This window comes from Vulpes vulpes, chromosome 12 (genome assembly GCF_048418805.1).
Source record: "Vulpes vulpes isolate BD-2025 chromosome 12, VulVul3, whole genome shotgun sequence".
Lineage (NCBI taxonomy): Eukaryota > Metazoa > Chordata > Mammalia > Carnivora > Canidae > Vulpes > Vulpes vulpes.
In genome coordinates this window covers 181,840,182-181,853,485 of record NC_132791.1, presented here as the reverse complement: position 1 = coordinate 181,853,485, position 13,304 = coordinate 181,840,182, and the positions used below count along the sequence as shown (strand labels likewise).

General features: G+C 43.9%; 1 protein-coding gene across 1 annotated transcript in view; it reads left to right on the top strand.

The window, feature by feature from the left end:
• The first annotated feature begins 6,004 nt into the window (after positions 1–6,004).
• Positions 6,005–13,304, top strand: part of SNTB2 (syntrophin beta 2) — a 110,717-nt gene continuing 103,417 nt past the window's right edge. The window contains exon 1 of the mRNA XM_026011578.2: positions 6,005–6,628. Coding sequence (XP_025867363.2) covers positions 6,043–6,628 — 586 coding nt within the window. The 5' untranslated portion in view covers positions 6,005–6,042. The remainder of the gene's footprint in view (positions 6,629–13,304) is intronic.

The following is a 13,304-nucleotide window of genomic DNA, read 5'->3' as shown; positions in this document are numbered from 1 at the left end:
CTTTCCACAGGGAGCTTGCATCTTCTCCCTCTGCATGTCTCTGCCTCTCTTTTGTTTGTCTCTCATGAATAAATAAATAAAATATTTTTAAAACGTCATTAAACACCAATAAAAAATAAAAAAAAAATAAAAATAATTTTAAAAGTAAAAAAAATTTAAAAAAATAAAAAACTTATTAGCAGCATTGGTTTCTTCTAAGGCCTCTCCTCTTGGCTTCTAGATAACCATCTTTTTCCGGTGTCTTCACTTGGACTTCCCTATGTGTGTGTATTTGTGTTTTATCATCCTCTTCTGATAAGGGCAAGTTATATTGGAATAGAGCCTACCCTAATGACCTCATTTTAACTTAATTACTTCTTTATCTTAATTTTTAAAAAGATTTTATTTATTTTAGAGTGTGCATGCACAAGGGAGCAGAAGGAAGAGCAGAGGGAGAGGGAGGAGGAAAGAATCATAAGCAGATGCTGCACTGAGTCAGAACCTCATGTGGGGCTCGATCTCATAACCCTGAGATCATGACCTGAACCAAAACCAAGGGTCCAACGCTTAACCAACTGAGCCACCCAGGTGTCCCTTAATTACATCTATAAAGACTCTTCTACAGGTTGTTTAAGATTCAGTCTCTCCCTCTCCCTCTGAATACCCCCGCCCCCATATACTCTCCCTCTAAAACAATCACAAACAAAAACCCTATCTCCAAATACATTCACATTCTGAGGCGCTGTGGGTTAGATTTCAACCTATACGTTTTGCGGGGACACAATTCAGCCATAAGAGTCCATGGAAGGGCTTTAAGGGCTTTGCGAGCCCCTAAACTGGAATACTGTACGTTGCCTAAGTGAGCATTCATCTGAGACGTGTCCACAGCATGCAACCGATTCTCAGAGGGGTCTGTGATCCCTCCAATGGCCTATTGCATTAAGTGACTCGAGGGAGTTAAAGCTATGGGAAGAAGGCCTAAAAACACCATGTGCATCAATAAACATGGTTTGAGGGGCACCTGGGTGGTTGAGTCGGTTAAGCATCTGCCTTCCGCTCAGGTCATGATCCCAAGGTTCTGGGATCAAGCCCCACCTGGGGCTCCCTGCTCAGCAGGGAGTCTGTTTCTCCCTCTGCCACTCCCCCTGCTTGTGTTTGCTCTTGCACTCTCTTGCTCTCTCTCTCTCTGTCAAATAAATAAACATGATTTGAGGTTCAATGGCCCATGAAAGAAGAGAGATGAAGCTAACTACGAGACTCCCAAGTCCTATGGTGAGGCACTGAAAATTCTGTTGGAACTGATAATGAGGGAAAGGGGATTTTTATTTGGGGACCTTATCTGAATTTCATGGCAAATTGTGTGATTTCCATGACTGTCAATAAAAAACACTGGTGATTTTCCACAACTAAGTGGATTCAGTGAAACCAACCTTCTGCTTAGTATGTCCTTGCTAATATTTTCCTAAAAAGAAAGTCACAGAGCTACAAAACTGTCGCCAGCTGCTTCTCATTAAGAATGTGGTTAGCAGATGTGGGTTTTCATAGTCGTAACGCATGAGATAGTTAATCCATTTTTGTGGGTTTCAGATAAATAGTGATTTATCTTGGCGGGATGAATTTTAAAATGTGCTTGCATCAGCTAAAGGATGTATTCACCTTTCCCTCTTGGACTTCATGTTTGCGCTGGAAAGAAAAATACGGTTTAGGATATTTCTCCTGGAAGGCAAAGGAGTACTGCCCTTTGAAAGGGACAATTGATCTCACTGTCTTCTATCTGGGGAAGAGTCATGCATGGATAAATATTCAAAGTTGGATGTCGGATTGGTTATCTTACAAGCTTCAGTCTTCCTTTGGTCTCTTTAGTGGTAATTGAGCAGCTCTCATTTTTTGTTCCTCTGGCATCAGGCCGCCTTTGTGGTGGTGACCTTCAGGCTTGCTAAGGGCTGCAATTTTGCCCGGGGCCCTCCTTCCTTATGAAATTACACAACACTCAAACCTTGGAACGAACCCCAGATCCACTAATTCTTTCCTTTGATGGACTCTTGGCAATATGTACTCCCTTTCAGCCGAAACGTAGCTTTATACAAGATCTGTTCGTCACCGAAGTTAATTTGGCCATTTGCCTTTTAAGCCTGTAACGGAGCAGTATTAATGAGAGACTCATTCCTAGATAAATCATAGACTCTAAGCTTGAGAATCTGTACCAAAGGTTTTACTGTTGCTGCTGCTGAAGGTCAACACGTAATAATAACGGCAGCAGGTACTTGTAATGGAACTCTTTCAGGGTGGCAGGTACAGTGTTGCTGAACATTGCACATATGACATCCTGGTCAGTACTCACAACCACCCTTAGAGGTAGATCTGAATTTTTCTGGATAAGACATTGAGGCCCCGACCTCAGCCCCTCACCCATTATCACACAGTATACAGTAAGTAGCCAGACTACAATTCAAATCCTGTGCTCTTAATTACCAGGCTATATTATACATCTACTATGAGGGAGAAGGGGGGAAAGTGACCATTGGGTTTTGAGAGAACATAGAATCAGAGCCTAAGTCATCAAATTGTAGGAAAGTATGGAACTGAGAGAGCTAATCCAACCCCCTAATTTTAAAGGAGTAAAAAAATTGGGACACCAAGGTGGCTCAGTTGGTTGGTTGTTCCAACTCTTGGTTTCTGCTCAGGTCATGATCTCATGGTGCTGAGATCAATTCCTCCACCAAGGATCTGAGCTCAGCCGGGAATCTGCTCTAGAATCTCTCTCTCTCCCTCTCCCCCACATTTGCAGACTCTCTTTCCCTCAAATGAATAAATCAATCTTTAAAAAAATAAATAAAGCTCTAAAAAAATAAAAAATAAATAAAATAAAAAATAAAGTAGCCGTGATCCATTCCCTGTTCTGAGAAACAATAAGAAAATAGCTTGAGCAGAGAATACATACTGAAAGGTGAGAGGAATGAAAGGTTATTAGGAATTATCTCAGCCATTTTCCTTTTTGGAGGTAGATAAAATAACATGCCTGTTTAGAGAATTATCTAGGCTAGTCTCTCTGTCCCTAAGAAACCATGGAAACAGATGTGTATGCTTTTTATTTCAGATTTCATTATCCACAGTAGATAGATTTCCACTGACTACTTGAGATTTCCTAGATGGTAATTTTCACTCTGCAAGGAACCAGTAACCTTCAGAGGGATTATGTGAAATGACTACAGCACAGGAGGCACTGAATTTCAATTAATCACATGTTTAATGAGTTCCTTCTCAGCAAGGCAATATTTTTGGAATAGTGGGGATTGAAAAGGAGTCAATGGGTGGTCCTTGCCCTCCTGTATTTTATAACCTACTTAGGCAAAACAGGCAGGCAAAGAATAAAGTTGTTCAAAGGAAAAATCCCAGCATATTGGGTAGACAGGGAAACCGGGGGGATGAGATCTTGCCGTGTGGGAAAGTAGTTGAGAGGAGCAGGAGGTGTTTGGATGGCCTCATCGGGGAACACCAACTAGAGGAACGTGGTTAATCTGAATACAGTGATGGGAGAGGACATTGAAAATTAAATTCTAATGGAGGACCAAAACAGCTCAATAAATTGGGAATTTTTCAGGGATATATTTTAAAATAATTTAAGTAAAAACTCCCAAGTAACCCAAATAGCAATCTCCATTACCTTCTCTCCTCCTAGAATTAAATATTTTATTACATAACTTACTATCTTGTTTTTTTTTTTAAACTTACTGTCTTATATAAGTGCCCTTACTATTTAGTTGGAAGATCTATGACTTCCTCCAACTCTGTTGACCAAAAGGTCTTGATACTTTTGGGAAGAATTTCCAGCACTTCCCTTTTGCTAACAAAGGTGTTGTCGAGTGCCCAACCTCTGGATGATCGTGGATGTAAAAGTGTTCAAAATAATGCTTATACTCCAAGGAATCAGCTGCCAAGTATTCTTTAATAAGCAGAAATTTCACATACCTCAGGCCTCTGGGGGCTCACGCCTCAGCTGGAGCAAAGCCAGAAATGTCTGTGACTGCAGATGCACTTGGGCACATTGGGACCTGCTGGAACAGGGAACTGGCCCCATTGCAATTGATTTAGGATAGGAGGGTTGAGCTTCTGCTGACATTTGCAGCTTGGAAAATCCTGCTCCACTAATTGCAAAGAGGATTCTGCTGTAATGATTTTTTTGGTAAGAACTTTTCTCATTTTCAGTTGTTTCTTCATTTGGGCTCTGGGTACTTTCCAGTCTCCATTTTTATTGTTTTAACTCCTAGTATAGGAGGCTCTTTGAATGTTCCTGCCCACACATGAATGTGCATTCACAGAGAAGTGCATGGACATGGCTCACAAGCTTCAACATGTACTTCATGAGCAAGCAGGTATACAGACCCTTTTATGGGAACTGGTGCACATTCCCTCTGCTTGCAGCCCCGCTCCCCACAAGTGAAAACATGGGGATTTCACTCTTACTGCCAAAGGAAAATTAGATGGCATGTTTTTTTTTTTTTTAAGGTTTTATTTATTCATGAGAGATAGAGAGGCAGAGAGAGACATAGGCCGAGGGAGAAGCAGGCTCCCTGAGGGGAGCCTAATGTGGGACTCCATCCCAGGACTCTGGGATCATGACCTGAGCCAAAGGCAGATGCTCAACCACTGAGCCACCCAGGCACCCCAGATCCTCATTTTTGAGGTCTGGAATGTATAGTAAAGCCCTGGACCAGGAGGCTGGAAGACCTGAGTTTTTTTCCTTCCTCTTTGTGGACTTTAGGATAGACTCTTTGGCAGTCTGGGCCTCAGTTTCCTCAGCTCTCCCAGCCCATGAAGCTGGAAGTGGGTGGATTGCAACACTCATGCCTTTGGATAGAAGCCACCACAGGTTCTGTGGTGTGCATATGATTTCTGGGGCTACCCCTCAACATTTGCCCCAACAACAGGCCATGACCTCCAGGATGAGAAAGATCTACAAATCCAAGTCCAAACTCTTCCATATTTGATTATATGAGGGTTTTCACACTCCTTTCTTTCCACCTCCACAGACCCTGTGCTCTGCTCACATTGAATTCTGGCATCCTCCTAAGTAACCATCGTTCTGTAAATATCTTTGAGGCCTCCCTATTGTGGCTGCAGGGGTGAAGAAGAAGTGGTCCCCTCTCTCACTCCACTCCCGGGAGGTAAACAGGTGATTACAAAGCAGAGTAACAAATGCTGTATTCATGTCTCTGGACCTTTGCTTATGCAATTCTCTCTGCTCCACCTACTCAGCTTCCAGTGTCACCTCTGTGAAGCTGACCCCAGGCCCAACCAGATGTTTCTTTTACTGGCTCTCAGGGTGTTTTCTACATGTCACTTAACCACATCGCATCACCCCGGGTTGGTTGGTTCTCCTTTCTCCTCCCCCACTAGACCGCCAGCTCTTAACTGTGGTAGGTTTCCTGCAGCTCATCTCCAGGCATCAAAAGGAGCTCGGGGCTGAGCGCTCAGTAAATACATAATGAACCAACCGAGGCAAGAGTAAACGTGCAACCGAGTCTTGCAGGCTTGCAAAGTGCTTTTTTTTTTTTTCTCTCCCTCTCTCTCTTTTTAAATTTTATGTATTTACTCCTAAGACACAGAGAGAGCCAAACACGCAGGCCGAGCGAGAAGCAGGCTCCCCGCGGGGAACCCGAAGCGAGACTCGATTCCAGGACCAGGTATGAGGACCTGAGCCAAAGGCAGATGCAGAGATGCTCAACCGGTGAGCCACCAGGCGGCCCAGCAAAGCGCTTCTGAAGCTGATTCTACTCTCCGTGTCGCGGCCGCTCTCGTGAACCGCGCGGCCGAGGTCAGGCAGGGGCTTCGGGGTGGCCGCCCGAGGCGGACGGCGGGGAACAGCGGCCGGAGCCCCGCGCGTCCCGCGAGCCTGGGGCGCCGCGTCAGCGCCCGGGTCCGCCTCCCGGAAGCCGCTCGGCCCGCCGACCCCGCCCCGGCCGGTGGGCGTGGCGCCTCATGAATAATGAAACGCCGCGGGGGGAGCGGCCGGCCCCGCCCCCTCGGGCGGGAAGGGGGAAGCGCCGAGGCTGCCCGACTGGAATGAGGGTATCTGCGGCGGCGGCGGCGGCGGGAGCGGGGCCGGCCATGGCGGTGTGGACGCGGGCCACCAAAGCGGGGCTGGTGGAGCTGCTCCTGCGGGAGCGCTGGGTCCGGGTGGTGGCCGAGCTCAGCGGCGAGAGCCTCAGCCTCACGGGCGACGCTGCGGCGGCCGAGCCCGAGGCGGCTCTGGGGCCGGCGGCGGCCGCCTTCAACGGCCTCCCGAACGGCGGCGGCGCCGGCGCCTGCGACTCGCTGCCCGGGAGCCCCAGCCGCGGCCTGGGGCCCCCGAGCCCGCCCGCGCCGCCGCGGGGCCCGGCGGGCGAGGCGGGCGCGTCGCCGCCCGTGCGCCGGGTGCGGGTGGTGAAGCAGGAGGCGGGCGGCCTGGGCATCAGCATCAAGGGCGGCCGCGAGAACCGGATGCCGATCCTCATCTCCAAGATCTTCCCGGGGCTGGCGGCCGACCAGAGCCGGGCGCTGCGGCTGGGCGACGCCATCCTGTCGGTGAACGGCACCGACCTGCGCCAGGCCACCCACGACCAGGCCGTGCAGGCGCTGAAGCGCGCGGGCAAGGAGGTGCTGCTGGAGGGTGAGCGGGGCCGGCGGGCGGCGCGGGGCGGGCGGCGGGGCGGGCGGCGCGCACTCGGTCCCTGCCCTCCGGCCCCTTCGCGGGGAGCGCGTTCCCTCCCCCTCCGCGTCCTCCGCTTCCCCGGACCCCGCTTCCTGGGGCTTTGGGTGTGGAAAAGCTGATGCTCCTTGCAAGGAAAAGTTGGCTCGCAGTCCCCAGGCGGGACTCGGTTGAGATTTAGTACAAAGCCGCGGCGCTTGAAGCCCCGCCTCTGCACGATAAGCTGACACTAAGGCCCGGAGGGGGCCGGGAGGGGGTCCCCGGGGCCGCGGAGGGCTCCGTGTGCCTCCCGAGAAGTGCCGGGGTGGCGCCTTCTGCCCACAGCTGGCTCTCCCCCGCGACCGGGTCTGTCTAAAAAAAAAAAAAAAAAAAAAACAAAAACAAAAACAAACCACCCCCACCGACGCCAGGGGTAAGCTTGGGCAAATCAAACTGCTGGTTAATTTATAGGGATTTAACCCATCATTGGCCCCGCTCGACAGTAACCAAAAGAGATCGTAGCAGTTCGTCGAAGCAGAGAGCTGAAACAGCAAGTTTCGGTGGCTAATGAGCCTTGTTTAACAGTCGAGGCTCACGTGTTTGAACGTTTACTGCCAGCGAGAGTTTTTGCCCCTTTTGCAAGAGCCTGGTGCCAGCTTCCCACCCTGCAGGGGCTTGCTGCCGCAAGGCTTTAAATGAAGCCCGAAATGGTACATCTCAAGATATGTTTGAACAGCCACTATTTTTTATTTTTACTTTAAGTACGTACGTGATCCGTAACCTGGATCTGTTGTGATGAGTTTATGGAAGGCAAGAGTGAATCTCATTTCCGTGAAAGTGCTCACGCTTGTTGGAGGTGACGGAGTCTTTTAAGTGTGATCGGGAAAGCCAGTTGCTTACTTCAGAGATTTGTGAGCAGTTGCCTTTCTCTCACTGGTGATTCAGTCAGTCGAGGAGCAGGCATTTGTGACTGGATGTATAGAAGAGGATGTAAAGCATAATGGTTCTCTTTTTGGTCTCTAGTTGGGGGACGTGATGGAAAAATGCAAACTGACTTTAAGTTAAGTGATTATGTAATGCAAACTATATATAAATGCCAAGGGAATGCAAAGTTAGGAAGTAGTGGCAATCGGGATTAGTCAGGGAGGCCTTTTTCAAGGAGCTGAATCCTGAGCCAGGTCTCTAAGGAAGTAATGGACAGAGACAGAGATGAGTCAGGAGGGTATTCCTGGCAGAGGAAGAGCAGAAGGGAATGGGTGGGGAAGAAGGGTAGGCAGAGACCAGTCATGAAACTGAGAGGTCAGAAGTCCAGCTTGGCAGAGTGATTTTTCACTTTTTTTCCAAATCGGGTTGTAAATATTTGGAAAAATGTTAGTTTGTTTGCATGTGCTCTGAGTGTGAAATTCCAGTGTCCCATCCCTATGATAATCCTATTTATAAATCTTATTTATATCTCATAGGTGGGGCCAGATACTGCTTCGAAATTAGTGTTAATAAATGGAGGAAAATTATAGACTGTGGCATAGGCAGTGAGTATATAAAAAAAATTGTAACCAGGGACGCCTGGGTGGCTCAGCGGTTGAGTGTCTGCCTTTGGCTCAGGGCATGATCCTGGGGTCCTGGGATCGAGTCCCACATCGGGCTCCTTGCATGGAGCCTGCTTCTCCCTCTGTCGGTGTCTCTCATGAATAAATAAATAAATCTTTAAAAAAAAATTGTAACTTTAAATGTCCACCTTGAAGTTGGTCTAGCTAAGCATTTGGTTATAAATTCTTAGAACCAGAATATTGAAGTAGTACTATTTATGTAGTACTAGGCGGTAATGGGCAGACATTTCAGCTCTTTGCATGCTATATTTTTTAACAACCCAGTTTCTTGCTTAGCTATATTTTTGAACCTGGTATTCATACCAATTAAATGAAGATCATCTGGTAAATGTTTCCCAGTATTCATTAGTCTAAAATAGGCCACTCGGGCTTTTAGGAGGAGGCTTTGCAAATAGCAGCATAATAACATATTTATTGAGTGCCTTTTTACCTAACACACAGGTTCTATTTTATTTTCCTATTTTTGTAAATGACAAGCAGTTTTTGTCCTTAAATGTGTGGGGAAATATGAAATTACACCTTTTTTTTTTTAAAGATTTTATTCATTTATTCATGGGAGAGAGAGAGAGAGAGAGAGAGAGAGAGGGAGGCAGAGACACAGGCAGAGGAAGAAGCAGGCTCCATGCAGGGAGCCCGACATGGGACTTGATTCCGGGTCTCCAGGATCAGGCCCTGGGCTAAAGGTGGCGCTAAACTGCTGAGCCACCTGGGCTGCCCGAAATGACACTTTCAAGCCAAAGAGATAAAAATAAAATAAAATTACTTAGAATATGTGATAACAGTGATTTAATTGAACTAGTCAAACATTATTTTAAAATCAAGAGCTGGTGTTCCATCCAGGTAGACCACTGCTAAAAGATAGATTTTATGCTTAGCCCTTAAAGTTTTGGAACCTCCATTAGATGTCTCAGAACTTGAAAAGCTGCCCTAGTAGCACAGTGATGCTCTTTTGTGATGTGGGCAGGGAATTTCAGGCATGCCCTGCCACCCCCAAGCAAAAGAAAGGGTAGTCTCTGGTTGCCTGTGGTTAGGGAACTGAGTTAAAGGGTTTCTTTTTATCTCACGGATTTGTTGGGATTATTCGTTCATACAGCAGATGCTTACTCAACTCTACCATGTGCTAGAGGCACTTGAAGATACCTGGTTCCTGCCTTCAGGAAGTTTGGAGTTGAGACAAGAGAGAGATGAGAAATAACTATAACAAAGGGCTAAAAGTGATGTTATAATAGAACTCTGGAGAGGACACGGCACAAAGGAAGGAGAGATCTATAGAGACCTTGGTTCCCCGCCCCCCCGTTGGTGGGGTCAGAGGTTGAGGATGCCTGGGAAAAGGTTGAAGGAGAAGTTGAAGCTTCCCCTAAGAGACAGCTGCCACCAGTAAATACACACAAATGAGAGACAGTAGGAAGTTATTTTGCCCAGTGAGGGTAAGTACAAATGAGGACTTTGTGGTCAGACAGCCGTGGGTCTGTTTCTGGCTAGTGGTTTGTAACCCCTAGGCAAGTTACTCAACCTGGCTAAGCTTTAGTTTCCTCATCTGAAAAACCAGGATGGTAATGATATCTCCCTCAAAGGTTGTTACTCACTTGACGGTTTGTGACCTGGGTGCTTTCTTAGGGACTGGGAATACTACAGTAAAGGACAGTAACAAAAACCAAGGTCTGAATGAGGAAGGTAAGACAAGGTGGGTCATGAAGGTTATGCTGCGAGATTACACAAGCACTCAGAATAGGATAAGGAGTTGTTAAAATCCAAGATGCCATTTTGCTTGCAAAGAAATACGTGATAAGAATGAGGATTGCTTTAGGTGAACAGATTAAAAATGAATTTGCATTTCCTGGTTGCAAACACCTTTTTCTAATCCCGTTCTCATGTTTTTCTGTAATCTCTTGTATAGGCCAACTTTTATATTGTTAAATTTGCGTTTAGTTTCCCATCCCTCTCATTTTTCCTCTTCACATTTACCACTCAGAACCTTACCCTTGATTTTAGTCAGAAGGCTGAGAAGTGGTTTTACCACTCAGACCTTAAAACTTGGTATTCACTATGTGCTTCTAGTTTTGGCTAGTGACTGTTAGCATTGATATTAAGATATGCTATGTAGAGATACTCAGATTGTAAGCATAAAGGGATGATTACTCACCTATCAAGTATTGTGTATTAAATTTACTGAATCATGAGTGCTAAAAATAGAGTCTAATTAGAAAGCTTCTAGACTTTATATTTTTAGGGCTGTGAAATTAACTAAATGAACACAAATTAGGCTGTACATCAAAAAATGTTCCAGAAGAGATTAGGGAAAACAGTATAAAGTTTCCAGCTTAAGGTTTGATATTTGAGAAAAGATTTTTTTAAAGCAGTTCTTATTGGAATATTATATGAAAATTGTATTTTATTGCCTAAATATAGTTCCAGAAGTTTTGTTATCAAATCTCCTGAAAAGAAGATGGTTAAGTGTATAGAGAAGTGGATTGGCATGAAATTTTAACTTGAAAATGGAAAATGATTTTTGTATCCAGAATGGCTTGAGATTTTGAGTGTTATATATAATATGGTTCTTTTGTGCATGTTAGGGGACATGTAACATATTTTTGACATTATTAGGCTGCTAATTTAAAGAAGCTAGTCTGAATTCCTACATTGCCACTTTCTTCTTGTTTGTTGGACAAGGAAAACATTTTACATTTTCTTTGAGACTTTGCATGTATATATTCATTAATTTATCTTTTGAAGAACATCTAAATTATCAGGAAGTTTGTGTTTCTCTGTTCCTTTCTTTTTGTTTAACTAGCCTCGTCATGTTTCACTTGAATGATAAGACGTGTTTATATGAGAAGCTAATTTTGTCTTTGTAACCAGATTATTTCTCATAGAGTCTCCTCATGCTAAAATATGTTCTCCAAATTATTATCAAAATATGAGAAGTTTATTGATTCTAATATAGAGTGGTTATGAAAATTCTAAGAACATTTTTAAAAACCAATACCAGGTTTTACTTTAGATCTTAACTGATAACTCAGTAACTTCAATATCTTACCTGCTGTGTAATTCTTCCGGGATAAAGGTAACTTTATTTGGTGATCAAATGTGTGTCTTTTGTACATAAGGAATGAAGTGCATCCTGTGGCTGTGGAAGTGTTTCGCCGTTGTTCCTGGCTAGACTTACATTCTATCCTAACTAACTGACAGCGTATAATGCCGCTTACTTGCATTTTCCACTAAATAGCATTACTTTTTTTTCAGCATTTTAAAATTATCTCTGCATTTTTATCTGTATATTCTCGTTTGACCTTTCCACAGTCCTTGGAGATGATGGGCTGTTTATCTTTGTTTTACAAACGATTACACTATAGCTCATTAAAATTAGGTGAGTTACTAAAGGTCTCAGAATTTCTCTTGATTTTTAGAGGAAAAATGTTAATGTTCTTTGGGCATGAGGAAAAGCCTTACCTGGAATTTTTAAAGTTGTAAAGTCTTATCTTCCAAATGAGGAATTAATGACCAGAGAGGGTTAAGTGGCATGTTTGAGGTCAACTAGCTAATTGGTGGTGGAATTTGGACTAAAACCCAGATCATTGCTTTCCCTCTTATACTATGCTACCTACAATCAGTTACTCAGGTCTCAGCCTCTCCTGTGTATCATCATGTTGCATTGAGTTGTGAAAGATCAGCATGCAAGATAAGTTGAAGTTGAGTCTTTGGCCTCAAAGAACTTAAACTAAAATTGGGGAGAGAAAACTACCACATAGAGAGTAAGTGATCAAATGTGTAGTACTCTCTTCAAGAGTTCTGTGAAGGGAATAATCAGTTGTGGCGGGAAAGAGTAGAATGTGACATCATGGGAAAAGGATTATTAGATCTGAGGCTTGAGGGACAGGTTGCTTCTCAGTAGATGGAAGACCTTCCAAGTTGAGGGGGTAACCTGTACTAAAGCCAAAATGAGCATGACATATGATAGGAAGTGAGGAGAATAGGAATGGACTTGGAAGAAAATAAGGTTGGGTAGATAAATTAGAGCCAGATTATGCAAGGCCTTGAAAGCCAGCCAGAGGAATTTGGACCTTTTTCATTCTGTCAGTCAACATTTATTAAGTACCTATTGCAAACAAGGTGTTGTTAGTAGATGCCGGGAATTAAAAATTGGGAGTAATCCTTGCCCTTTAGGCTAGTAAGGAAACAGTTATAATAGGTTGTGATAAATGCTTTAAAAGAGGTGAGAACATGGTGCGCTTGAAACAGAGAAAGAAGTGCAAAGGAGACAGTACATCAAGGTAAGAAAGTGACAAGTAGTTGGTGTGTTGAGAGAAGTTAATCATGGTAAGTTATAGGAAGTGTGTACCCAAAAGTATGCTGGGAAGGTGGGCAGAGGCCAGAGATCATCAAGGGCCTTGTAGTCAGTGCAAGCAGTCATCTTTAAGTGGGGTCTATTTTTACTTTTTTTTTTTTCTTTTTACTTTTCAACCTGAAAAAAGAACTTGAGCTTTATTAATAGTTAATATATGGGTGACACTGGTTCTTTCAGTCTTACTGCTATTATCATATTGTGACTTACTGTAGTTTACTTGAGCCTGGTTGAGTGGATATACATTATATTGTGTGATTTTAACTAAATTAGTCTTCACAAAATAAACAAGTTGGCTTAAAGATTTGCACAAAGAAACCATGAATTGAAGGTAATTATTACAAATAATAACAAAAAGGTAAAGCTGACATTTCTTCTAGTAGGAGCAGTTTGTCACATTTTAAGGTAATCTTCTCTGTCAAAAAGTCGGCCTAAAAAATGAAATTACCAAGAACACTATTTGAAATGTGGATTAGAAAAAAAAAAAAAAAAAGAAATGTGGATTAGCACATTATTATTATTAATGAATTTGGCCCTAAGAGTATATTGTAGTTTGAGCCATATAGTAGGTAAGGGTAGTATGATTTCATGAGGAATATGTTATTGTGTTAATTTAATCTTTATGCCATTCTCTTGATCCCTATATTTTTTTGATATTTAATAATATATATGCATTAATGAATATTCACAGACTGAGACTGTAGGATTC